This window comes from Pinus tabuliformis, chromosome 3_1 (genome assembly GCF_031772625.1).
Source record: "Pinus tabuliformis cultivar Carrire ecotype Pingquan chromosome 3_1, CPIR1, whole genome shotgun sequence".
NCBI lineage: Eukaryota > Viridiplantae > Streptophyta > Pinopsida > Pinales > Pinaceae > Pinus > Pinus tabuliformis.
In genome coordinates this window covers 391296047-391323000 of record NC_142301.1, presented here as the reverse complement: position 1 = coordinate 391323000, position 26954 = coordinate 391296047, and the positions used below count along the sequence as shown (strand labels likewise).

General features: G+C 36.8%; 1 protein-coding gene across 2 annotated transcripts in view; it reads left to right on the top strand.

The window, feature by feature from the left end:
- The window catches only part of LOC149187364 (TatD related DNase), a 242224-nt gene that overhangs the window by 192977 nt on the left and 22293 nt on the right, over positions 1 to 26954 (top strand). Inside the window, exon 11 of one of the 2 annotated variants that reach the window (XM_089411335.1) lies at positions 1483 to 1562. In XM_089411335.1, the coding sequence (XP_089267461.1) occupies positions 1483 to 1562 (80 nt within the window). Of the gene's footprint in view, positions 1 to 1482; positions 1567 to 26954 lie in introns of both variants that reach the window. The other variant, XM_089411336.1, reaches the window with a different exon arrangement.

Sequence of the window (26954 nt, the reverse complement as noted above, 5' to 3'; positions counted from 1 at the left end):
GAAGAACATATAAGAAGAATTGATCAAGGGTTTCTCCACATTGGGGTTTGTCCCCTTGGAGAATCAGTTGAAGCAGCATGTCTTCAACTGATCTCATGTATCATATTCTTAGAGATGATCTATGCTCTTATCTAGATAAGTCAAAGTGTTGATTTCTGTTGTAAATGTACTATCTCTCTCTCTCTCTCTGCTGAACTAATGAAGAACATATAAGAAGAATTGATCAAGGGTTTCTCCACATTGGGGTTTGTCCCTGCTAGCACTACATCTTGTGTCCTCTTGTCCTGGCTTGTCTTCTGCTATTTATGTTTATGTTCTATCTGCAGTTTACTTTAACACTGATGTGATTGCTAATCTGGAAAAGATATAGAGCTAACTGTGAAAATTGAAATAAATTGCTCTAAGCATAGAACATACCTAAAATTAACAGTCTAGACTCTAGAATATTCTTTTTAAAAATGTACCAATCTGTCCAAGGTACTCACAAACTGTGGATGCCAGATTTGATCAAGATATACTTTGGAAAAGGCCATCTTAATCTCAAATTTATTCACAAACATGCTGGATAATAATATTTTAATTTGCTTGGGCAAACTCAGGGTTAACATGCCCTTAAACATGCTATCCATAATCCAATGCTAATGTATGAAGGTTTTTGTGAAAACTGTTCCACTTACATGTACCTTTCCTGGCACTTGAATTCTGTCTTCATACCATTTTGTCCTTGTAGGTGCGAAGATGGAAATATATTATTTCTTCTGCGATCTAGCTTTGACAAAATTGGATCCTCATCTATCTGTTTAGATTTATTTGAATTGAGAGTGTAATAGAAGGTTTTGTAAACATATAAATAGATAGATGTGTCCGGACATGCTAATTAGCACATGACAATTCAAAAGTTCATGCAAGAGTTGCATAATAATGACATCTCTAAAATTTTCGAATCGGATTTGGTATAATATGCATTTACTGTTATTCACATGACTAAGATTGTCTGTTCTTGTATTCATTAGTTTATCAGGTGCTTCCTTTTAAATATATCTTATAAATTTAATAAGTTATGATTCACGAAATGGTTGTTGATTGACTCAATGTATTCATGGTCACTTAGGTTTGACTTAAAAGTTATGGAATGATGACTAGGACTTCTTGATATTTCTCAAAGTGAAAGTTCTATCTTTTTCTTCATTTATGTATCTGATTCCTTTCTTGATTGTATTAATGAAATAGCTTCTTGCAAACAATCTTTACAGAACCGAATGATTAAACACGTTGTTATGATTATAGAATGCACGATCATGAACAAAAGGCTAACGTGACTATCATTTAGCTGTAATTCTACTAGTTTTGTGCCAACTTTGGTTGTTTGATTTATTTCTGCTTTGTTAGGTGTTTTCCTTAGAAAATATGTGATTAAGGAATTTAAAGCACTGGTACCAAATATGAAATCTGATTGCTAATATTTCTCTAATGCATATCTAGGCAAGTGTTGGAGGTGGTTGCTGGACAGAGAGGCATTGAAGATGTTGGTAGCTTGGCCAAAATATTGTATGCAAATACTTGTAGGTAATGTCCCAATTGTTGATGCTATTCTTTTCCTTATGTTCATAGATTAGCCTAGGAAATTGGATACGATATCTGATCAAGAATAAGAGTACAGGGTGTAGTGGCAAGTGTGAAGGGATATGAAGATGGAATAAGTAAGTGACAATATGTATTAAGTATGGAAATTTTGTGGTTAAATTTAAACTTATGTCAAAGAGAACAATATTCGAATTTTGATTAGTATTTGCAACAAAATATGAACAAATAAGGCAATCTGTTTTTAGTTTTTATTTTTATTGAATACAAAGCCACATTTACAAGTAACTGAAAACTTCTTGAACAAGATCTTGGTTATTTTCAAAGTAGTATTAGCTTTTCAGGCTAAGAAGGCTATTGAACAAAGTGCAATGTTTTGTGGATATTTTGGTTGGTTTTGTTATGAATTTTATCTGGAAACGTAATAATAATAATAATAATCTAATTTAAAGTTACGGCCAAGCCACACACCAAGTTGGTGTATGATATCCCCTTGTTTGCGGGACAAGGGACCCACCTTTGTGCAATGATTTGTCTGCTAAAGTCGACAGAGATGTGCATACTCTACCCTCTGGATTTCAACCTGTGACCTCGTATGAGGAAGCACATATTCTTAACCATTAGGCCCACTCAAGGTGTACTTTTTTTTTCATGGCATGATCAAGTCAGACACCAAATTGGTGTCAGAGACCCCGAAGTTTGTGGGACATCACTAAATTAGAGATAGGGAAGTATGATGGGGATAATGTGCAGAAGGGGAAAGGGGAACTTCATATATTAACCCTCATAGTCATTTATGATGATGTGAAGGCCTTTTGTCTTCTCCAACCAGCTTTTGAGGCTAGGAATCTTCATTAATTCCACATGTAAGCCTATAAGAGGGAGCTTTCCTTTACCACTTCGACATTATTTAACTACCCCTTTTTATATTTCCTTTGATTTCCTAGTCCTTTCTTTGGATATGCATTATTAAGCATAAGACTTATTGGTATGGGCCTTATAGTGAGGTATCATAGCGCTAACGTTATTTTTATTTTTTAGTTTTTGCTCTCAATCTATGGCCTTTTTGGCTTTATTTGACTTAGGCTTCTATAAAATGGACTTTTTGTTTGCATCACCAGACCTTTCTATATGGCATTTTAAAGGTCAACCATGAGTCAAAATAGTTTTTTATGAACGGAACAGAAGTGAAAAGGGGAAAAAATAAAAATGGAAAATGTTAAGTATGGTTGGGATATGAAATACGTTAGCTTAACCATATCTCTCATATCACAACTTGACTCAAAATGTGATGTGTAAAACTGTAAATAATTTAAACAGCTAATTACTCTGAAGAAAGTATGAAATCTTCATGAACCTGCTTTAAAATTTAACAAAATTTCATATATCAAATTGATTGATTTGATGAAAAGTACCTACCTGGTTTCCTGCAGATGAAGAGGCTTCAAAATTCCTGCAGCTCTCATTCCTGTTACCAAAAGACCATAACCTCCCAGCCAAACTAAGTACAACCTAGGTACTCAGTCCAGATTGCTTCTCAATTGCTGCAATCTGTTCCCTTGTGCCCAAAAACTTCAGAACAAACAAGGCTCAGTCCTCACTGTTGATAACTTCGTGTTACAAATTTTCCTCCTCTCAATTTTACTTCCTCCAACTGCCCTCTAATTATTCGTTTCTTTCCCCCTTCTCTCAAGATAACCTTCCGTCTTTTAAATCTCCATTCACCGCCTCCCTCCATCTCCGTGTCCTAAATTTGATATGTGTTGATTTTATAAAACAAAATCTTATTTGATTTGGTGATTTTATTCGAATATGTAAATTTGATTAGATAAAGTTTATTTATTATTTTAATGAATTACTTTAATTTATAATTTTAATTTAATTAATTTAATTAATTTCATAAATTTTAATTTACAAATTAAAATTTATAGCTATAGGTGGGTCATTACATACATCTCTCCTTCCAAAAACTTCATCCCGAAGTTAGGGTTTCTAAAATATATTAATGATTATTATGAGCTATGTTGCAGGAAACGTAGGGCAAGGGGGCGTTTCCGTACGGAAACAGGTACGAAACGCTGAAACGCGTATGGTACGGCCCTGAAACACGTTTCAGGCCGTACTGCCACGTTTCACGAAACTGAAACATGGCCAGTACAACTTGAAACGCGTTTCAGGGCCGTACGACTCACGTTTCAGCGTTTTACTTGTGTTTTTTAATTTGTTTTCTAATTTATTGTTAGGTTATCCTAGTGACTTCTAGTTGCTTCTAGATGCCTGTCTAAAGTTATAAAAGTTAACTTTTGCCCTAGTGTTGATATGCAGTTCATGGTAATGTTAAATTCTTAAAGTAAAAGTGATATTCTCCTTTATTTTTCATTTTCATCCTTTTACTTAAATTTTTAACATTACCATGAAATGACTCAGGATGTTTGAGAGTGGTTTCACCTTCATTGGATTTCATATGGAGAAAGTAGAATTTTAGATCTCACTCAAAATCCAGCAGACTTATCTGTTTTTCAGGATTTCAAGATTGAGGGGGATTGCAATGTTTCCATTGGATTTTATCATGTACTAGGGTATGGAACTTGTATTTAATCAAGAGAACCAAGCCCTCTATGCAAGGGAGACTCCCAATAATGAAGAGCATGTAGGGTACTAGGGTATGAAACTTGTATTTAATCAAGAGCACTAAGGTCGTTCGACTAGGTAGGAGGAGACTCCCAATCAAGCACGAGACAAGAAATTAGAAATTTCTCATGGCTGATTTTGGATATTTCTATTTTCATTATGTGATCATTCATGAGTAAATGTGATGTAAATTTAGAGACTTATAGTTTATGAATTGACAATTGACAATTTTATCATAATGTAATAAATTAGAATCTATCATATATGCTTTATGATTGCACATATTTCTTAAATGTCCTAATATATATATATTCGCGTTTCCCCGTTTGCAAAATTTGGGGAGGTCACGTTTCGTATCGCTTCCCGTTTCGGAAACTCGTACCCGTTTCCCCGTTTCGTGCAACCTAGATTATGAGTATATAAGTCTTTACATTTACAAAATTGAATTTGTTTTCTTTAATATTTTTAAAATTTTACAACTATAATATCCATGTTCTGCCCCAGTTGGTTTCTCAACTATTCTATAATCATCCTATCCTTCCTAATCTCTTCTGCTTCCATCCTATCCATCCTCTACTAGAATATGCCATGGCATCAGCTATACTGACTAACCATTCATAGGCTTTTAAGGGTATCAATGTCGATTATATCAACCTGATTGCCCAGTAGGCATCTGGTAGTCATCATCACATGTCTAGGGGAGCGTGATTCGCACAGTCCTCCCATGACTCCAGGTTTCGGAGGATAAACGGTGGGTAATACCTCCACCCCTCCTAGTGGGACCAGGGTTAACACCCTATCATGGAATCTCTTTGAGCCTTAATTGTTCTGAAGTTTTTGTCATCACGTGGTCACCTTGGTAACGATGTTATTTGCAATATACACACATGTCCGTACATTTATAAAATGTGCATCAATATATTCAAAATAAATAGTTTATGTATAATTCATACATGTTAACTACAGTATAACATACTTGGCCATATCCTACTCATGTTATTAGCTTTCATATTAAAATGTAATCATTCTTTTATTTCTATCTCATCAATCATATCGATATGCATAAATGAAACAAAATTATAATATCTTAATTCTCATCAGAAGCAAAATTACTCAAATATTTAAACTTTACTTTGATAACTATAATTCAGTAAGATCAATAACATATTATGTCTTGGTATCCACGTACCAGTGGAATTAAACAGATAACATATCATAAAAATTCACGTTTGTATGTGATCATTCCAAAATGGTTCTGAGTTTCTGATTAAAGCAATGTTTTAAAAATCCGATTCCAACTCCGACTCGGCCGAGGGTCGAATCCGACTCAGACTCCGACTTCGACTCGGTATTGACTCGACCGGCTCGATTTCAATGACTCGGTCGTTGTAAAAAATAAATTAAATATTTATTATTTATAAAAACACATAATTTTAAAGATTTTCTTTCATGTTTCCAAACACACAGCACTAGAATATAGATAGAAGACAACATATGATCAAAGTAGGCTCATGAATATATCCATTATATCAAAATGGCACCCAGTGCACTGTCCAATACATACACGATGATGATATAGAGATCAAAACAAAAACACATAACCAAGGAGGCTAGAAATGGCCTCTACAACAAAAGTCTGTGATCAGTACTATTGGCTACTGCTAGAGTTGCCAACATCATCTGGCTTAGTGTTACTTGGGAGCAGAAGCGAAAGTGGGGAGCGAGAGTGAAAACGGAAGCGGGAGCGACATTTTCAGAAGCTCCTGGTTTGGGAGCGAATCCTGGAGGAGTTCGACAACCAATGTCACTAACATCAAGGTATATAGAGGGATTGGTGCTCTTGATTAAATACGAGTTCCATACCCTAATACATGACAAAATTCAATGGAAACATTGCAATCCCCCAATCTTGAAATCCTGAAAAACTGATAAGTCTGCTGGATTTTGAATGAAATCTAAAATTCTACTTTCTCCATATGAAATCCAATGAGGCTGGAACCACTTTCAAACATCCCGAGTCATTTCATGGTAATGTTAAAAATTAAGAAAAAGGATGAAAATGAAGATTAAGGAGAATGTCACTTTTACTTAAGAATTTAACATTACCATGAATAACATATCAATACTAGGGATCAGAGTCAGACAGGAAACCCATGAGTCAGACAGGGAAGCCCAGGGAGTCCTCAAAAATAAAAAAAAATAAAAAAAGCCTTTTTTTTGGGTTCACTAGCCGCTATACGTAACTCGGCCGGGTTGATAAGGACTCGGCCGAGCCGACCGAGTTGTGTAACAACTCGGCCTTACACAACTCAGCCGGCCGGTATTAACCCGGCTGGCCGAACCGCTTCAATGGCCGGGCACAAAATCCAAGGGTGGCTCAGACCAACTCGGCGAAGTTAGTTCCGAGCCTGCCATTTTTTAAAACACTGGATTAAAGTAAAGTAAATATATACAAAATATGGTTTAAAGTTCATCAAAATTGACACAAGTTGGGGTATTTTTGACATATTATTTCCGTATCTTCCCAAGTAGCTGATCCTGGACTATACTTGTTCCACTGGACCTTAACTTGGTCTACCAGACGATTCCTGAGCTATTGAACCCTACGTTCTAGTATACATAATGGTTCGATCGATATGATTCCTTCGTCTGATACCAGCAGTTCCTTCCATTGAAGGTTATGAGATTGGTCAGCTATGTAATGCCTTAATACAGATACATGAAATACATTATGATCTTTATGCAAGTGAGGTGGCAGTGCAAGACGATAGGCGACAGGTCCAACTCTTTCCATGACTTCAAATGGTCCTATAAATTGGGGTGACAACTTTGTCCTTTTTCTGAATCAAATAGTGCTTTTATTTGGTTTGATGAGGATGAAAACCTGATCCCCTACTTCATATTTCCTATCAGTTCCGTGAGCATCAACGTAATTCTTTTGTCTATCCTGTGCTTCTTTTAACTGCTGTCTAAGTTGTTTTACCTGCTCCTCCATTTCTTGGATTAATTCTGGCCCTACTATCACTCGATCTTGTAACTTGTCCCAACTTAACGGTGTTCTACAAGGTCTGTCGTATAATGTTTCAAATGGAGGCATTCCGATTGAACTGTGGTAACTGTTATTGTATGCAAATTCGACTAAGGATAAGTACTTTTCCCAGTGTGATTGCCGATCCATAACATACATTCTCAACATATCTTCAAGTACTTGATTTACCCTTTTTGTTTGCCCATCAGTTTCAGGATGACAAGCTGTACTCAAATTTAGTCGAGTTCCTAAGACTGACTCCATGCAAGTCTAGAATCTTGAAGTGAATCATGAATCTCTATTTGATATAATCTTTTTAGATACTCCATGAAATCTGATAATTTCATTAAATATTCGAGCTACGTCAGCAACTTTGTAAGTATCTCTTACGGGAATGAAATGGGCACTTTTTGTTAATTTATCCACTACCACCAGAATAGCATTGTGTCTTTGAGAAGTAAGAGGTAGCCTAGTGATAAAATCCATAGAAATGATCTCCCATTTGGTCATAGGAATGTCGTGAGGTTGTAAGAGACCTGCTGGATGACAATGATTAGCTTTTACTTGTTGACATTCCAAACATCTTGCAACAAATTGAACGATATCACGTTTCATGCCCGACCAAAAGAAGAGTTTCTTGGTATCAGTATACATTTTCTTTACTCCAGGATGTGCACAATATACTGCTCTGTGGGCTTCCTTAAGGATGGTGTCTCGAAGATCCCTATTATCAGGAATATACATCTTTCCATGAAATTGTAAGATTCCATCATCTTCTAGTTCATATCCTTCAAACTTAGATTCTTTTGGCTTTTTTACTTTCAAGACTAGATCTTACCTTTAAATACCAACTATCTTTTATGAGATGTTCTAGTACTCGTTGCCTTAAGTCTACTTTGATAGGTATGAGAGAAAATATCTAGGGTCTTCTGCTTAAAGCATCTGCCACTATATTTTCTTTTCCTTTAATATATGATATTCCAAAGTCATATTCACTTAGGAATTTACTCCATCTTCTTTGTCTAGCATTCAAGTCTCTTTGGGTGAACAAATATTGTAGACTTTGATGGTCGCTTTTAAGCGTAAAACTTTGCCCCACTAGATAGTGTTTCCAAATCTTTAAAGCTAGGACTACAACGGCTAACTCTAAATTGTGAGTAGCGCAGAGTTCTTCATGAGGCTTTAACTTTCTTGAAACATACGCTATTACTCCTCTATCCTGCATTAATACTGCACCTAACCCATGTTTGGATGCATCAGTACATACCGTAAAATCTTTGTCCATATTAGGGACTCTTAAGATTGGTGCATTGGTCGGTAGTCTTTTGAGTTCAGAGAATGCTTTATTACATTCCTCAGTCCATTCATACTTAACAACTTTACGTTGAAGAATTGTAATCGGCTTTGCAATTTTGGAGAATCCTTTCACAAATCTTCTGTAGTAACCAGCTAAACCCATAAAGCTTCGTATTTCATGTGCATTTTTTGGTATTGGCCATTCCATGATTGCTTTTACCTTCTTAGGGTCTATTGAGATCCCTTCACCTGATATGATATGACCTAAGTAATGAATCTTTTCCTGAAAGAACGAACACTTGGATAACTTTCCATATAATTGGTGTTTTCTGAGGCAAAATAATACTATCCATAAATGGTCTTTATGCTCTTTTTCATTCATAGAGTAGATGGGAATATCATCTAAAAAGACTTGTACAAATTGATCAAGATATTTGCGGAAAACACTGTTCATACGATTCATGAATACTGCTAGTGCATTAGTTAATCCAAATGGTGCCATAGTAAATTCATAATGCCCAAAGTGTGTTCGGAATGCAGTCTTAGAAATATTGCTTTCAAAAATCCTTAGCTGATGATAGCTTAATCGAAGATCAATTTTTGAAAAAACAGCAGCTCCTTTTATTTGATCGAAGAGGTCATGAATTCGAGGCATAGGATATCGATTCTTTACTATAGCTCGATTCAAGTCTCGATAATCTATGCATAATTTTAAGGATCCATCTTTCTTCTTTACAAAAATTACAGGATCACGCCAAGGTGATATACTGGGTCAAATATGTCTTATATCAAATAGTTCCTTCAATTGAATTTGTAATTCTTGAAGTTCTGGAGTTGTCATTCTATAAGGTGTTTTAGAGATTGGTTGAGTACCAGGTTTCAATTCTATTGTGATTTCTAGCTCTCTTTCAGGGGGTAATCTTGGTAATTCATTTGGAAATACATCTGGAAATTCGGCTAACACCGGATATTGTTCTAAGGATGGTCTTTTTTCTTTACTTGTTGAATTATATATGCCTGACAACCTTTCCTTAAGCAGCACTTCATTTTCATTGCTGATATGTCGCGTAAAGATACTTTTCTCTTGATACCTTGAATTTGGATCGCTTCTCCTTCATCATTTATACCGAGAATTCTTTTTCCATAACAATCTACCCAAGCTTGATGAGCTTTTAACCAATCCATACCTATGACAAGATCATAAGTTCCTAGAGTTGTAACATAAACTTTCAATTTAGTCGAACAGACCCCTAGATCAATTTTGCATTGATCCACACTTAAGTCTACGGATTGGAGTTCTCTTGAGGCCATTTCTACCTGTCTGAAATCATTTTGCCTGCGAGCTGCCAGCCCACATTTATTTAATGCATATGATGAAATGAAACTATCTGTGGCACCAATATCAAATAAGATTTTGAATTTTATACCATTAATAATACCTGAGGATTCCACTACAGTGGACTGGTGTGCTGCTTGATTGTTGTTGACTACTACATGGATTCTATGATTGCCTTGAGTATTTGATATTGGTTCTTTTTCTGCCCTTTGTAATATACTTGATGAAGCTTCTGGACAATCACGTTGAAAATGTGGTCCTCCACATCCCCAACAATTAACTTGGGTCAGTCCTCTTGAATCATATTGTGAGTTTCTAGATAAAGAGCTTCGCCCTCTCATACCGATTCCTCTCGAATTTCTTCCTCTATTAGCAGTTCCATGAGATTTCCATGGACTTGTGTTTGATGATTCAGTGGCTATAGTATTAATTGCCATGGGAGCTCTTGTTCCTACATTTCTTGGGGTAAATCTATTACCATAAGGTGGTCTTGAGCTACCTCCCTTGAAAAAATTGCGGGGAGTTTTTCTTGAAAACCCTGATTGTAGAGGTTCTGCTGGTCCGACATCCTTTTTAGTTCCTAGATGATCTTCTGCATAATGGCCACATTCTACTGCCTCGGCTACTGATGATGGTTTCCACATCCTAACCAAGGCCTTGATGCGAGGATTTAACCCAAATATGAAGCGTTCAGCTTGACGTTCATCAGAATCTAAGTAGTGAATGTATTTCACAAGCTCCATAAACCTTATTTCATATTCTTCCACTGATTTATTACCTTGAATTAATGTATGAAAGGCTCCGGCTTGTTGTTCTTGAAAATATGGAGGTAAATACTTAGCACGGAATCTTTCCTCAAACAATTCCCAAGGGACATTATCCGTTGTGAGGTGTAGTTGTTTTTCCAGATTTCCCCACCAAATCAAGGCACTTTCCTTTAATTGAAATACAACAATTTTTGTTTTTGAAGAAGAGTACTCTCTTAATTTAAAACATCTGTTCATTCCTTCTAACCATGCCTCAGCACGTTCTCCAGCTCGACCTCCTGAAAATTCTGGGAGTTTAATTTTCTGTAGCTCCCTAGAAATATCTTCCTTTGATCTTTTATACTCAAAATTCTTTGGTTCTACTGAATTGGTTGCTAAGGGTTGAGGTTCTTCTTTGGTCTTAGCCATTGTTGACCCTTTTAATGTTTCCAATAAGGCTTCTAATGAGTGCATTATCACAGTCAACTCTGGTGCTGGAGCGATTGGTGTTGATGATGGTCTCGATGGAGGCGATGATGATGGTGGTGGCGATGGAGATGGTGATGACGATGGTGGCGGCATTAATGACGGTGATGCTACCCGATCACGTCGTCGTCGCTGATATGTCCTTACCATCGTAGTGTTTCCTATATACATAATAAAATTTGTAAAAATTTGAGGTATACTTTCAGATTTAACATATAGTTTTGCAATTTCAAATTTACAAACGGGTATAGTTTTTTTTGCTATTTTTACCTGCTAGGCAGGTCTTACTGGTATCGAGGTCAAGGAGGGTGGTCTCGCGACCTCCTTGTCCTAATGCAGGGAATTCTATCCTAATGCGTAATAATACTTATTCTAATGCATGGGTCTTGATAAACCTTAGTTTTTTTTTTTAACATAGCATAAATAATATAGTCTAAAATATTTATGCTTAACTATATATAAAATAATAAAAAATATAATATAATATGATATATTATATTAGTTCCAAACCTTTAATAATTTATATATATATATATATATATATATTTTTTCTATACATACTTTATGAAAAACTTCGGTGACACCGATATAAATTTATGGAAAGTTATTATAACCTGGAAGCCTATTCAATGTTGCGGCTCTCCATATTCTGATTTAAGAATAAAATAATATCCATTTTATTGACCTTGTGGTTACTAAGATAGTTGGTATTTTCTGTCTCTATCTTTGAGCCATCGATACTGTTATAATATTAAAAGACATTTATGCAATTTAGTGGTCGATATTGAGTTTGATTAGATGTAATTCTGAAAACATCAAAATATATATAAAATGACTTAGGAGATAGTTTAATATATATTAAATGAATTCATATCGATTATTAATGATTTAATTTAAATATAATTTGCTTGATAAATAATATAATTAAGCCTTTTTAGGATTCCACGATAATTAAGTTTGGTACGCGCGTCTCCATAATAACACGCTGGCATACTTTACGGAGGTGATTGGCGTCTGGTTGTTTTATGATATTTCCCCGTGGCTCAAAGCTTAGCTTGTTAACTGGATACTTGACACCGTACGCAAAACATTTATAAATTTTCGGTGGCCCGTGTTGTTGTAGAGACATAATGCATCTACCTTCACTATTATGCCTCATTGCTTGGAAAATGGTGCGAGTAATTGAAGCTAACGTGTGATCTTGCAATATCATTAAGCATTAGTAATGCTAATGTGACTCTTGTGCCTTGTGTAGGCGGGTTGTGATGAGAAATTGCACGAAGAAGAGGTTTCAAGTTCGCTCTATGACTCAATCCGATTCAAACCCTGAGACTGTTAATCGAGTGTTTTTAATGTGTCTCGATAATTTCTAAAGTGCGTTTTTTTTATATTATATTTTTATATTTTTTCTTATTTGTAGTTGAAACCCCTTTTTTATTTATATTATTATTTATTTTTTTAAATCTTGGCCTTCTCTTTGAGATGAAGGGAATAATCCCTCTCTCGACTTCTTGATCTTTGCTGCTTTCATAAAATGAAGTTTGCTGCCCATTTTGTGCCCTGTTAACAACATTTTGGAATATATATATATATATATATATATATATATATATATATATATATATATATTGTTTACAGATATTTTGCTGTAAATGACCCTACAGAGACATCCAGATTTGAGTGAATGACTGGACAAAGTCAGAGATTTCCTGTATTGATACTCTGAGTCCACAGAGAGTTCGTTGGGAATTTTCTTGAGTTCATTTGTGCTATTGGTAGAGAGTTTCTCTTCATTACTGTTATCCAGATATTAAACACTACATCTTTTGTGTCTGTGATAAGCAGTTTAGCGCAGTCGTTCATAATTGAAGCAACGAGTTGAATTTAGAGAAAAGTGTGACTATGGTTGTTTTTACAGAATCTGAAGCTCAACCTAATTGTTAGGAAAGAAAACCCTCTCGACAATTAATCGTCCAATTATGCCATTTTCAAACAAGGAGCAAGATAAGCAAGGGTCTTAGTCCATCTATTCAATCCGAAACCATGAATAGGTAACATCCATCTCTTATTGATAGGCAGGTAGCAAGGAGTATGATTTAATGGGCCTTTTGGATCCCAAGGGTTTGAAGAATGGCTCTTTGTTCTTTGTTTTTTTAGAGGTTTTTAGATCAGGCAACCTTATCTTAACAGACTTGACAGATTCTAGAGTTTGAACATGGCTCTGATACCAAATGTAAAGACTGTAAATAATTTAAACAACTAATTACTCTAAACAGAATATGAAATCTTCATGAACCTGCTTTAAAATTTAACAAAATTTCATATATCAAATTGATTGATTTGATGAGAAGTACCTACCTGGTTTCCTGCGGACGAAGAGGCTTTGGAATTGCTCCAGTTCTCGTTCCCGTTACCAAAAGACCATAACCTCCCAGCCAAACTAAGTACAACCTAGGTACTCAGTCCAGATTGCTTCTCAATTGTTGCAATCTGTCCCCCTGTGCCCAAAAACTTCAGAACAAACAAGGCTCAGTCCTTACTGTTGATAACTTCGTGTTACAAATTTTCCTCCTCTCAACTGTACTTCCTCCAACCGCCCTCTGATTATTCATTTCTTTCCCCCTTCTCTCAAGATAACCTTCCGTCTTTTAAATCTCCATTCACCACCTCCCTCCATCTTCGTGTCCTAAATTTGATACATGTTGATTTTATAAAACAAAATCTTATTTGATTTGGTGATTTTATTCGAATATGTAAATTTGATTTGATAAAGTTTATTTATTATTTTAATGTATTAATTTAATTAATTTAATTAATTTCATAAATTTTAATTTACAAATTAAAATTTAACATTAAAACTAACGTTTTCTGTTTGTTTGAGGGTGTATCATATATATAGTGCGTTACATGCGGGTCCATGCATACGTAGCTATTGTATGGAGGCCTCGTATGTATGCTAATACTTGTACTTTATTTATAGCTATAGGTGGGTCATTACATGATGACACTTATTTAAATGAAAATTACATTCCATATGTTATGATGAGGCAAGATTAGTAAATTCATTTTTGTTGTGAAATGTTATTAGATCACACTTAGTGTTTACTATGTTTATAGTTGAATCATAAGCTATAACACAATGTCTAAGACTTAAATCCATGCATGAGAATATAGCACAACATGTGAAGTAAAGAAAACTATATTAAGCACCATGACCATGAGCAGGAAAGCATGATGTACCATCTGCGAGTGCATTTTATAGTTAAATCATAGGCTATAACACAATGTCTAAGACTTAAATCCATTCACGAGAATATAGCACAACAAGTGAAGTAAAGCAAACTAAACCAAAGTACCATGACCATGAACATGAAGGCATGATTTACCATTTGCCAGTCGTGGCTGAGGCATCTAATAGAAGTGAGTGATGTGAGGTATGATCATGATATATCTAAAAGATAATTAGAAGAGCAAGTCTAAGTTGGAGGATGTGAGCAATAGAGTTCATGCAAAGAACAATACCACACCCAGACAAGAGGGTGGTGGTTTTAGAACTAGTTACCCCTAAAGGGGAAACATAGCTAATAACTAGATGTTATGTTCCACTAGATGATGAAAACTCAATACCTCTAAAATGTTCAAGGGAAAATAACAAAATTCAAAACATGCGAACCATCCTAAAGTAAATGCAATCATGTGAAGGGAAATCCAAACAAAGCAGTACAAATTCTTAAAGTTAAACTCAAATCAAATTGACACAAGCAAAACAGATGCAACAAATAAAAGACAACGAAACTATGATAGGTGAAACTTCTTATGAAAGTAGTCAGGTGAAGTACTGCTTTAGGATTGGCATTTAGATAGAAAGGAATCAATTGCACCTTCCAAGCTTTGTAATCTATATGTGCCAAATCCTATTTTTTCAGCAAATTGATATGGACCAAGCCATAGGTTTCTGAATTTTGTGTTCTCACCCTTCTCTTCATGTTGCTTGTCAGACTTTAAAACAAAGTCTCCCACATGGAGGTCCTTTTTTTTCAGATTTAATGCAGTCCATGGATCAGTAGAAATCCAATGTTCATGTTGTCTCTAGGAGAATGACTCTTCTTCATAGATGGCTGGGAAAATCAATAACTTGTGTAAATTGATCTCAACACTTGGCTATCTCAGGATTGCCTTCTTTGTCAACTTCTTGATTCCTTCCAATTGATCTTTGTGGTACACTGGGATCGTGGTGACTAGGACTGAATTATTAATTCCTTATTTACGTTCCCAATAACATGTGACTCTACCCTGATTCATTGCTCAACAGAGTTGTCTCAGAATTCATTTAGCGGTTTCATGATTTCAATTCCTTGATTGTTCAATAGCATGAGAGATGATATGGTAAAGAACTCGTGGAAGTTAGCTTGTTCTTCTTGGAAAACATGTACGTCATCCACAGGGTAGAAGTGTTTAATCATGTCATTTTCTCTTTTGGCCCTTGGGGCAGCTCTCACTGTCATAATACTGAATATTGAGCAAAGGCATATGAACTACTGTGCTATGAACTATGGATATCTCTTTCGTATTTATTGATCATCAACAATTCGTAGTTCAAAAAGTGACTAATCTTTCCTATCATTGAGTGATTTTTTTGACGATCAATAGTTTGATACCCATGTGGATGATTAACCATCTCTTCCTTAAGACCGTCACACCATTGAAGGAAGATTAAACATGAGGCGTTGAAAATCTTCTTCAATGTCTCTTCTTTTGTGTGTGGACATACCATTAATGAGCCATTCGTAAGCATTTCTTTGCTTGCCCAATAACTTCAGTGTTTTTATGTCAGACAGGTTTATGGTCGCGTGAAACCAATGGTTCGAATTGGACTGTGATGTTGTCAAATACCAATCCTTAGGCTCCTTCCTTCTGTTCCACATTCTCATAATGTGCTGATTCATGAATGGTGCATCTAAGCTCCTTTAGCTGATCTATCAATGACAACCATTGGCTACCACAACAAACCTCATTGCGATTTAATGATGAGGCAAATGAGTAGAAGTAGGGAAATTCCTCCCAACATCCTTTTCCATACATATGCTTCTGCACATGGCTTATTTGCATAATCAAAGAAGCTAAAACTCAACCATCCCTTTGAAAAAATAGAATGAAGTCTTTACTACTATGGCAAACTTATTCGAAAGAATAAAATGTGAAAATTTCTAACTCAAAATTCTACTGTAGTAACTGATTTATTTCACCTACTTATTTCTCACAATAAGTTATTTACGAAATCCCTTCAACAAATATTAAAATAATTTCTACTGCAGTTATCACATAATTTCATAGAGAAAATAACAAGCACAAGAACTATTCACATCAACATAGCAGTTTTTGGATAATTGTCCTTGGAAAAAACCCAATGTGGGAAAACTGGTGCAGCAGATGAGGGTTTTATCAATATTCAGCAACAATCACTTTTACAAGGAATGATTTTATAGAGAAACTAAGACACTGCTGAATTTAGGATTCGGTGATCCATATCAAATTTATAGAGAAGATTTTTCGGTAAAAATCACATCGTAATTCATTTGTCGACGCGTTTCGAACCAACCGGTGTGTTCATCGTCAGGACAAGTTGAAGAACCAGATCATGGCTACAAGTTAAATAGAGAGAGCAGATCATTCAACAGCTATATTTGACCAGGAAACAACTATATTTGACCAAGAAACGACTATATTGGACTAGATAACTAGACTGGACCAGGGGCAGGAAAATAATTAGTTAAATAATTAATAAGTTATGTTAATTATGTTTATTTCCATTTGTAACCGTTTGTATAAATCAATAGACCCTTATTTTTCTATTATTAAAACCATGTAAATTATATATTAATATTAATATAGGTTTAATTAGGTGGATAACCTAGCTAGTTAGATAAATATTTGACTAACCCAAATGGAGAATAAATTAAAGTCAATTCACTTAATAATTTAATCTATTTATATTTGTATTTTTACAATTAATAATGGGATTAAACTAAAAATACAAATATAAATAGATTAAATTATTAAGTGAATTGACTTTAATTTATTCTCCATTTGGGTTAGTTAAATATTTATCTAACTAGCTAGGTTATCCACCTAATTAAACCTATATTAATATTAATATATAGTTTACATGGTTTTAATAATAATAAAAATAAGGGTCTATTGATTTATACAAACGGTTACAAATGGAAATAAACAGAACTAACATAAATTTTTAACTTTTTAACTAATTATTTTCCTACCCTTGGTCCAGTCTAGTTACCTGGTCCAATATAGCCGTTGAATGATCTGCTCTCTCTATTTAACTTGTAGCCATGATCTGGTTCTTCAACTTGCCCTGACGATGAACCTCATTGGTTGGTTCGAAACGCGTCGACAAATGAATTATGATGTAGTTTTTACCGAAAAATCTTCTATATAAACTAAGGAATTACTGAGAGAAAACACCTGAGACAAGGTTCATCCCTTTCCTGGAAACTTTCTGACACCCTGGAGACCCTTCTCCTAGCTCCGCGTCACTTCTGCATCACTCTGCATGGTTCTGTGTCCCTCTGTGTTAGCCTGCGTGAGGACTACGTCTTGCCTTTGCGCTGTCTCTCAATACCTCTGTGTCACCTCCTCAGTCACTGACTGCTGCTGATGCCCTCCTCTTCTCCACCCTGCAACTCTCCCTCTGAAATCGATCTCCTTCTCTTTGAGAATCGATTTTCCTTGGGATACTGAGTATCTGCGGGTGTATCTCCAAATGATCCTCAAATCTTCTCTTATACTTTTCTTGTTGATGAATCAACGACCGAGATTAAGCCTCTAATCAACGACTAAGATTAAAACATACTTGATCGTCGTCTTTTAGAAGCTTCTCACCCTTATCTTTATTAATACCCATTAATATTTTTACTTTCCTAAGTTTAGACTTAGGAACCCATTAAAAATATTAATTATCTTAATAAATCCTCATCCAAGTAGAATTTCTCTAAACGATTTCCGGGACTTGGAGATCTCATCTATTCTAGCCCCTCCACAAAATTTTGGAGCTAGAGCACATTCGATGCTACCCAAAATCAACATTCCCTTTTAGCGAGGAACATGCTCTAGCATTGCTTCACCATAAGAGCATCACACTGATTCTCCACATCGGTCCTCTGTGCTGATGCTTGGCCTGCTGCCCCACATCCATTGCACTACTATTTCCTGTACTGCTGCCCATGACACTGCCACTGCCACTGCTACATCTGTACTGCAGCTCCCTCTCAACATGCTGCATCATGCTGCCCATAGCACTGCCACTACTAACTGTTGCACTGCAACTCCCAATACTTATCCATTTCTGCTACTGAAATGGATTCTTCACCATCCCCATCTTCTCCCTGAAATAAACAAACTTTGTTCTTCCTAGAGCCTTGGTGAGGATGTCTGCCACCTATTCTCCTGTAGGAGTGTACCTCAACTGTACTGCCCCTTGTTGGACACAGTCTCTAACAAAGTGACACTTGATATCAATGTGCTTCAACCGATCATGAAATACTGGATTCTTAGAAAGCTTGATGCAACTCTGATTATCACACAAAATCCTAGTCGCTTCCATCTTTCTCCTAAATAGTTTCACAAGCAATTTCGTAAGCCATATGGCTTCGTACAAAGCTGTGCTAGCTGCCATATATTCTGCTTCAGTTGAGCTCAGAGCCACGAATTTCTGTTTTCTACTACACCAGGAGGTCATTCCTGATCTAATGTTGAAACAGTACCTAGTTGTACTTTTCAGATCTATTGAACTTCTAGCCCAACCTACGTCAGTGAACCCACTCAGCCTGATGTCATTGCCTTGGGTGTACAATAGTCCATGCTTGACTGTTCCTTGTATATACCTAAGACCATGTTTGGTTGCTATCCAGTGCACCCTCTTGGGTTCCACCATTAACTGACTGAGGGTGTTGACATCGTAACAAATGTCTGGCCTGGTACTGACCAGATACATCAGGGACCCTATAAGCTGCCTGTACAAGGTGGGATCAATGTCTTTATCTTCTGATGCATCAATCTTCTTCGAGTTGGTGATCATTGGAGTAGCCATAGGTCTACAGTCTTGCGTCCTGAATCTCTTCAAGATCTCTATAGCATATCTCCCTTGTCCAAGGAAGATCTCACCCTTTTGTTGCAAAACTTCCAACCCCAGGAAATAATGCATCTATTCGAAATCCTTCATGTCGAATTCTGTGGCTAGGTTCTTCTTGGAGTCTTTGATGAGCCTGGATGATCCTGTCAGGAAAAGATCATCCACATATAACACCAGGATTAGAGGTTCATTCTCTACGACAAGATAGTAGAGATTAGGATTTGCGTCACTTTTGACGAACCCTATCTTCTGCAAGTAGCCATCAATTCGATCGTACGATGCTCTAGGTGCTTGTTTAAGACCATACAAGGCTTTCTTTAATCTGCATAGATGAGATTTCTTCTCATGTGTCTCAAAACCCTTTGGTTGTTCAATGTATACTTCTTCTTCCATCACCCCATTCGAGAACGCGGTCTTGACATCCATCTAGTGAATCTCCCACCCCATCTGTGCTGCAAGGGATATCACAATTCTAATAGAAGTATACTTGGCTACTGGGACAAAGGTTTCTTCGTAGTCTATCCCTTCCTTCTGAGCATACCTCTTAGCCACAAACTTGACTTTGTATTTCTCCACACTGCCATTTGCAACATATTTGACTCTGTAGATCCATCTCGAACCTACCACTGACCTGTCCCGAGGCCTAGGTACCACTTCCTAGACATCATTGACCATTATAGAACTGTATTCCTCCACCATAGCATCTACCCATACTTGATGCTGAACGACCTCCTGAAAACTAGAGGGTTCCCCAACCTGAGCTACTAAGGCCTGGTATCTGTCTAGCTGTCTTCGCTCCCTTTTATCATTCCTGGGTGCACCAATGAATTCCTCTGCATCCCGTAGAATTTGTTGGAGTTTCCGGCTCGTTCTTCCACTGGTAGTGGGTACATCTATTAGATCTTCCTCTTCTTGAGATTCCTCTTGTTCTGAAGGTTTGCCTTTAGGAGAGTTGCTAGTACTAGTTTCTACTAGTCGAAGTGGTTGGACGAATGGATCATCTTTTGATTGCTCCTCAGAAGGCATTTCTCGGGATTTCTTGAACGCTTTGTCCTCCATGAACTTTACATCTTGCCGAACTACTACCTTCCTACTCCCTGGAAGATAGACTCTATATGCCTTAGCATTCTCGCTATATCCCACAAGATATCCTTTCCGAGCAGTTTGATCTAATTTATTTCTCTTTCTTTCGGTATAGGACAATACGCCGAACTCCCAAATATCATGAAATGATTGAATTTAGGTGTCTTCCTGGTGAAGACACTTTCTGGAGTGATCTTGCCCAATGCCTTGTGAGGAGTCTTGTTCTAGACATAAACTGTTGTGCTGCATGCTTCTGCCCACAGGAATTTGGTCATATCCTGATCATACAACATCTACCTAGCTGCTTCCACAATAGCCATGTTTTTCCTTTTTGCTACTGCATTCTGTTCCGGATTGTAGGGAGCTGTCCACTCTCTTCTGATGCCTTCCCTAGCACAAAAATCGGTGAAGTCCTTGTCAATGTACTCTCCACCTTTGTCTGAGAGCAACACTTTTATCTTCTTTCCTGTCAGATTCTCTACTAGAGCCTTAAACTCTTTGAATCGACCAAAAACCTCATCCCTGGTTTTTAGAAATTAGATCAAAGTCTTCCTGGAATGGCCATCAATGAAGGTGATAAAGTATTCAGCACCACTAAGAGCTTTTGTGGACATAGGTCCGTAGATGTCTGAGTGTATCAATCCTAGAACACTTTGAGCCCAATTGTTACTTCTGGAAAACGCTGCTTTGGCATACTTGCCTAGGATGCACCCTCTCCATACATCATCTCGTTCAGAACTTAATTCTGGAATGCCTGATACTGTTTTCCTGAGAATTCTCAGAGCCCCATGTTGTAAGTGTCCCATCCTCTTGTGCCATAGTGCATTCAAATCTTTATCTCCATTGCCTCTTATCAGTGCCATTGGAGATTCTAGTTGTAATCTATACAACCTGTTACTTCTGATTCCAATCTGGGCCTTCTTTTTCCAACTCGAGTGTTTGATATATACTTTCTCCTTAGTGAAGAAAACATCATAGCTCTTGTTTTGAAGTTGAGATACGGAGAGTAAGTTCATCCCTAATGCTGGGACATGCAACACATTGGTTGCTCGAAGCCGCTCTCTTGCTTTGGTTTGAAAGACTACAATACCTCTTCCTACGGGGGTACACTTTGCCTTATTTCCCATGGTGATCTAAAAATTCATTCTTTCTTCCTGATAATTTGAAAAACATTTTTGAATTCCTGTCATATGCCAGGAAGCTCCACTACCTATATACCAAACCTTAGAGGAGGTTGAACTTGCTAGGCAAGCGACTTCTTCTTCTAGTGTGGAAGCTAACATAGAATAATCGTGATCCATGTTCCTCGTGCTTTCTTCTTTTTCTGGAAATCTGTGTGAGTCCCTCTGAGTTGATGCCTCTGCATCATGCTCCTGACCCATAGCCGATTCTTCTCTCCTGTTGCCGGATCTCTACTCTGATACCATGTGAAAATTTCTAACTCGAAATTCTACTGTAGTAACTGATTTATTTCACCTACTTATTTCTCACAATAAGTTATTTACAAAATCCCTTCAACAAATATTAAAATAAATTCTACTGCAGTTATCACATAATTTCATAGAGAAAATAACAAGCACAAGAACCAATCACATCAACATAGTAGCTTTTGAACAATTGTCCCTGGAAAAAACATAATGTGGGAAAACCGGTGCAGCAGATGAGGATTTTATTAATCTTCATCAACAATCGCTTTTACAAGGAATGATTTTACAGAGAAATTGAGACATTACTGAGAGAAAACACTTGAGACAAGGTTCATCCCTTTCTTGGAAACTTTCTGACACCCTGGAGCATAGTTTTAAAAACCGTTCCGGTCTGACCGGTTACCGGCCTAACCGGCCGGTTGGGAGGCTCACCGGTCAAAACCGGTGAAAAAACCCGGTTAGAAGCCTCATTTGCCCAGAAAATAGACCTAACCGGTAAAAACCGGCCGGTTTAGGTCAAAACCGGCCGGTTTATTGCTAACCGGCCCGTTTTGTCCTAAACCGGCCGGTTTATGGACAAGTCAATCAAGATAGTCAATGCTGGTCAGAAATGTGGGGCCAACTTGTCTTCTACGAGGCTGACTTGGCCAAAGTCATAAATATTAAGTTTCTCCATTAATTTGCTAACGAAATTCTGACCGAAGCTGCCAATCTTCAACAAGATTGACAGTTCTATGATCTGACTGATCATATTCTTGTGAAATCAACCTCTTGATACATGTCTTTTATTCCAAGCCTTGAAATTTTTTAAGAATGATGCCAAAGCAAAATCTTTAATATTGATTAAGGTCACTGTGGGTAAATCAAGCCATGATGCATACCTTTCATTTGCAGACTTATAATTTTGTTAGACTCATTTATGGCTGTGAGTTATGAGATGCTGAGCTACCCATCATTGTAATGTCTTTTGCATGGAGATCTTAGAGTCCTTCAAACTATGAAATGATTTGTATTTCAAAAAAGCACAAAATAAATCTCAAAGAGAAATGAGGTACTTGACAGTGCAATTCAAAATCTGTTTGTAAACTTCACGACGGGCCTTCTTTAATATGTTTTGGACTTTGATTTCTGGCTTTGTTTCAATGATCTTTTTGTAGGTCTGCATTCTCATGACTAATTCATTACTTCTTTCCTGTATAATAAATTCTTGTCATGCATCTTCGCTTTGTGATTGAACCTTTTATTCCACAGGTTGCTGGCGTCAGTCCATCAACAAGGTGTCATCAATATGTTTTAAATATCTTGATCAAGTTCTGCTAGAAAATATCTGCAACAAGGCCTAGATTAGGCCCTTTTAGGAGAGTTCAGATTACACAACAATATTACAGAGATCTGGCTTTGAACTTCTTTCACGACTCAGTCTCAAACACATAGGTAACTCAGACCTTACTCTGACTTGTGCTGAGGCATCCTCAGACTCTGAACTAGATGATGTCTATGTAGCTCCTGATGATGATCCTGTGTCTAGTAGTGGTGATGGACTTGATGATTGATCATGTGTACACTGTAGACTTGTAGTAGGCCAATGGCCTCATAGCTTGCAGCATTGTTTTTGGACTTTATAGGCCATTTAGAGCCTCATTTCTTATGTATTTTGCTATTTTGTCGATGATATGTATTGCACTCGGTGCCATTTTGATATATTCACCTTTGCATGGTATATAAATGAGCAAACTTTGCATATTTTGTCTCTATTGGCTTGGAATCATGGTTTTACATCTTAAAAATAGTTTTGTTTCATTAAAAATTAATTATTTAATGTATTTTTTAAAAACCGGTTCGTTTAGACCAAACCAGTCCCGGTTAGACCGGTTCCGGTCGGTAAACCGGTTAGCTAGGTGGACCGGTTCGGTCACCGGTTCCGGTTTTAAAAACACTGCCCTGGAGACCCTTCTCCCAACTTTGCGTCACTTTTGCGTCACTCTATGTGGTTCTACGTCCCTCTGCGTCAACTTGCGTGAGGACTGCGTCTTCCCTCTGCGTTGTCTCTCAATACCTCTGCGTCACCTCCTCCTCAGTCCCTGACTGTTGCTGATGCCCTCCTCTTCCTCCACCTTGCAACTCTCCCTTTGAAATCGATTTTCCTTGGGATACTTGAGTATCCGCTGGTGTATCTCCAAATGATCCTCAAGTATTCTCTTATACTTTTCCTGTTGATGAATCAACGATCGAGATTAAGTCTCTAATCAACGATTAAGATTAAAACAGACTTGATCTTCGTCTCTTAGACGCTTCTCACCCTTATCTTTATTAATACCCATTAATATTTTTATTTCCTAAGTTTAGACTTAGGAACCCATTAAAAATATTAATTATTTAAAAAACTCCTCATCTGGGTGGAATTTTTCCAAATGATTTCTGGGTCTGGGAGATCTCATGTATTCTAGCCCCTCCACAAAATTTTGGAGCTAGAGCACATCCGATGCTACCCAAAATCAACACAAAAATGAAACAACCACTTTGCAAACAGAAACTAAAGGAAAAGTACCAACTAGAAGAAAAACCTGCTCTATCACTGTCTTTATTTGAAAACTAAAATGGGACTTAGTTTATTTGAAAAATGAAAACTGATTATGCTACCCTATCCTAACCTAGACTGTTCAGTAGCAAATGTATGTTATGTGCATCAGTTTTGGTAGCTGGGGGGTTAGTCAATGTGATATTAAAAGAATTAAAACATTGTGAAAATGATTTTTTGTAGGAAGTATGAAAGATTTAGTTTTGTACATTTTCCCTACTTGCTAAAATAGGTTGTCAAGGTTTCTCAATCCAAGGTCATCATCATGATTATGTTCAAAGGTTATGGTGTCCACAGGTTTTGAGATACCTTTACAAGAGGATTGATCAAAGGTCATATTATCTCGTTCATCGTGTTTGGATAACTGATTCCTTTCTGGCTGTACAATCCATTGGTAACATGTATATCTAGATCAAGAAATTGTATAAGATTTTCTTGTGGATCAGTACCTTTATTAGCCTTTAGTTTGAGTTCTTGTACATGATCATTTTGTAGACAAGTGCCTTCTCAATTACCTTGTTCATCAAAGGATGGTATTTCTAGTTTAAGGGGTCTAGTGGAGGGTGTTCTTGATGACTGGAATCTTGCTCACTGTTCATTAATACTCTTCTTCTTTAGGAATAGAAAGGAGATAGAAATATTGGGTAAGGAATTCTGGGCAAGAGGACTTGTCACTTTCATGAAATCTGTAATAAATCTATGCAAATATGAAATCATCAACAATTTCATCTTTTCCTTTTTGAATTTTAATCATTGCAGACACAAATCACCATAGTTATAGTTATCATGTACAACTATGAAAGCTTCCATAACTGTTTCTACTTATGAATAGATCTGGTTGGTAATGCCCTATACCAAGCTTGTATTTGTCCTCCCAAAGTGAGGGCAACCAACCTGTATACTTCATTATCTTGAAATATTTTAAGTGATTGACATGTGGGTTAAATTAGCAAAATGTCTAAATGTAAGGGTCTCCCATTCATCATCAAATTTGACTTTAGACAAGAGATCTATTGTCTTCTTTGGGATAACATTTAATGGTCTCTAGAGACTAATATCATGATCCCATACAGGGATATGGAAAGGAGCCATGGGATATCAATGCATTTTAGAAAAAATGGCTCCATGTAGGTTCACTTGTTGTCCAACCTTCTAATGCCAAATCTGTTGAAGGGGTTGGATTCTTGATTTTCAATAGTAGGGATTAAACCCAAGGAATAGGCCCAAATAGACTGTTCCATGTTTAAGATGGAATAATTGTTAATTTTAGATAACAATGGTATGTTCTATGCTTAAGAGAAATTTACTTCAATTTTTCTTATTAGCCCAATTTCAAATTCCAGATTAGCAATCACATTAACATCATTGTAAATGCAGATAGAACATAAAAAATAAACAGAAAATAAGCGAAGACAAGAGGACACAATATTTGGCGGATGCCAGGGAAAAACCCCAATGTGGGGCAAACCCTTTGATCAAATGTTCTTATTATTCTTCAAAAGTTCAGCAGAGAGAGAGAGTGTACAATATGCAAAATTTACTTGCCCAAACACAGTCAAATCTGTTTAGTCAAACTGCAGTCAACAGGATGCCCTAACCAGAAAGTCAATGCTGGTCAAATCAGCAAAATTACTCTTCCAAATCAGCTCGGTCAGACCCAGTCAATTCGGCCTCCAAAGAAAGTCCAAATCAGCCCAAAACAGTCATGAAGAACTTGGTCAAACTTGGTCAATGCACTGTCAAACCTGCGGTCAAATGGCTTGCGGTCAACGCTGGTCAACCTGCCCAGAAATCCTCGAAATCTGTGCCAAATAATGTGGCCTGCTCAAACAGAAATTCTCCCAAGAAAACACAGTCAAACAAGGTCAAGTGCTGCCTGGTCAACGCTGGTCAAACTTGCTGCAACTTGGCCAACGCAGGAAAACAGAAAACACAGTCAACCCTTCGCACGTGTGGAGGAGAAGAAGGCTGCTCTGAAATTCATACGACCCAATCAGATGAGGAGAGAGAGATATGTGTGAGATGATGAATGTCCAAATGAGGTAGATGCTCCTATTTATATGCAACGTTGAGGGTGAAGAGACATGACTTTTGGGCTTCTAAGCCTACATTAGATTGCTGGCTGACCTTGACAATTTGTCCATAGAAGAAATAAATTCATAATTCCATTTATACATGTCAGAATGAGATGATCTTTAGATCAATCCTACACCTCTCGGAAAGAGGAATCCAACAAAAATATCATCTCCATCATATGAGTTGTCCAAGGTGGAGTTTGGCCCTAGTTGCCAAATTTAACAATAATCCTCTAGGGTAATGTTCCAACAACTGTATGATGGGCTTTATGAATTGGCTTAAAAGTGTTTTTTCATTTTTTAATGTTTGGTTATTAATGTGTTAAATGCAAAAATTAAACCTAAGGTCCTAATCTAGAGAGCTTGATGAAATCTTCCCAAAAGATAACCTTCAGGAACAATAAATGAAAGTGATTTGTGGCATTAATCGTTTATGTTTGTAGCTTGGGTAGGTACTTCTACATAGGCCTAAGTGTATAGGCGTGCAAAAGTTGCCCAAAGTCTCCTTAGACACTTGCTCTAGTGTGAGCAAGTTGTT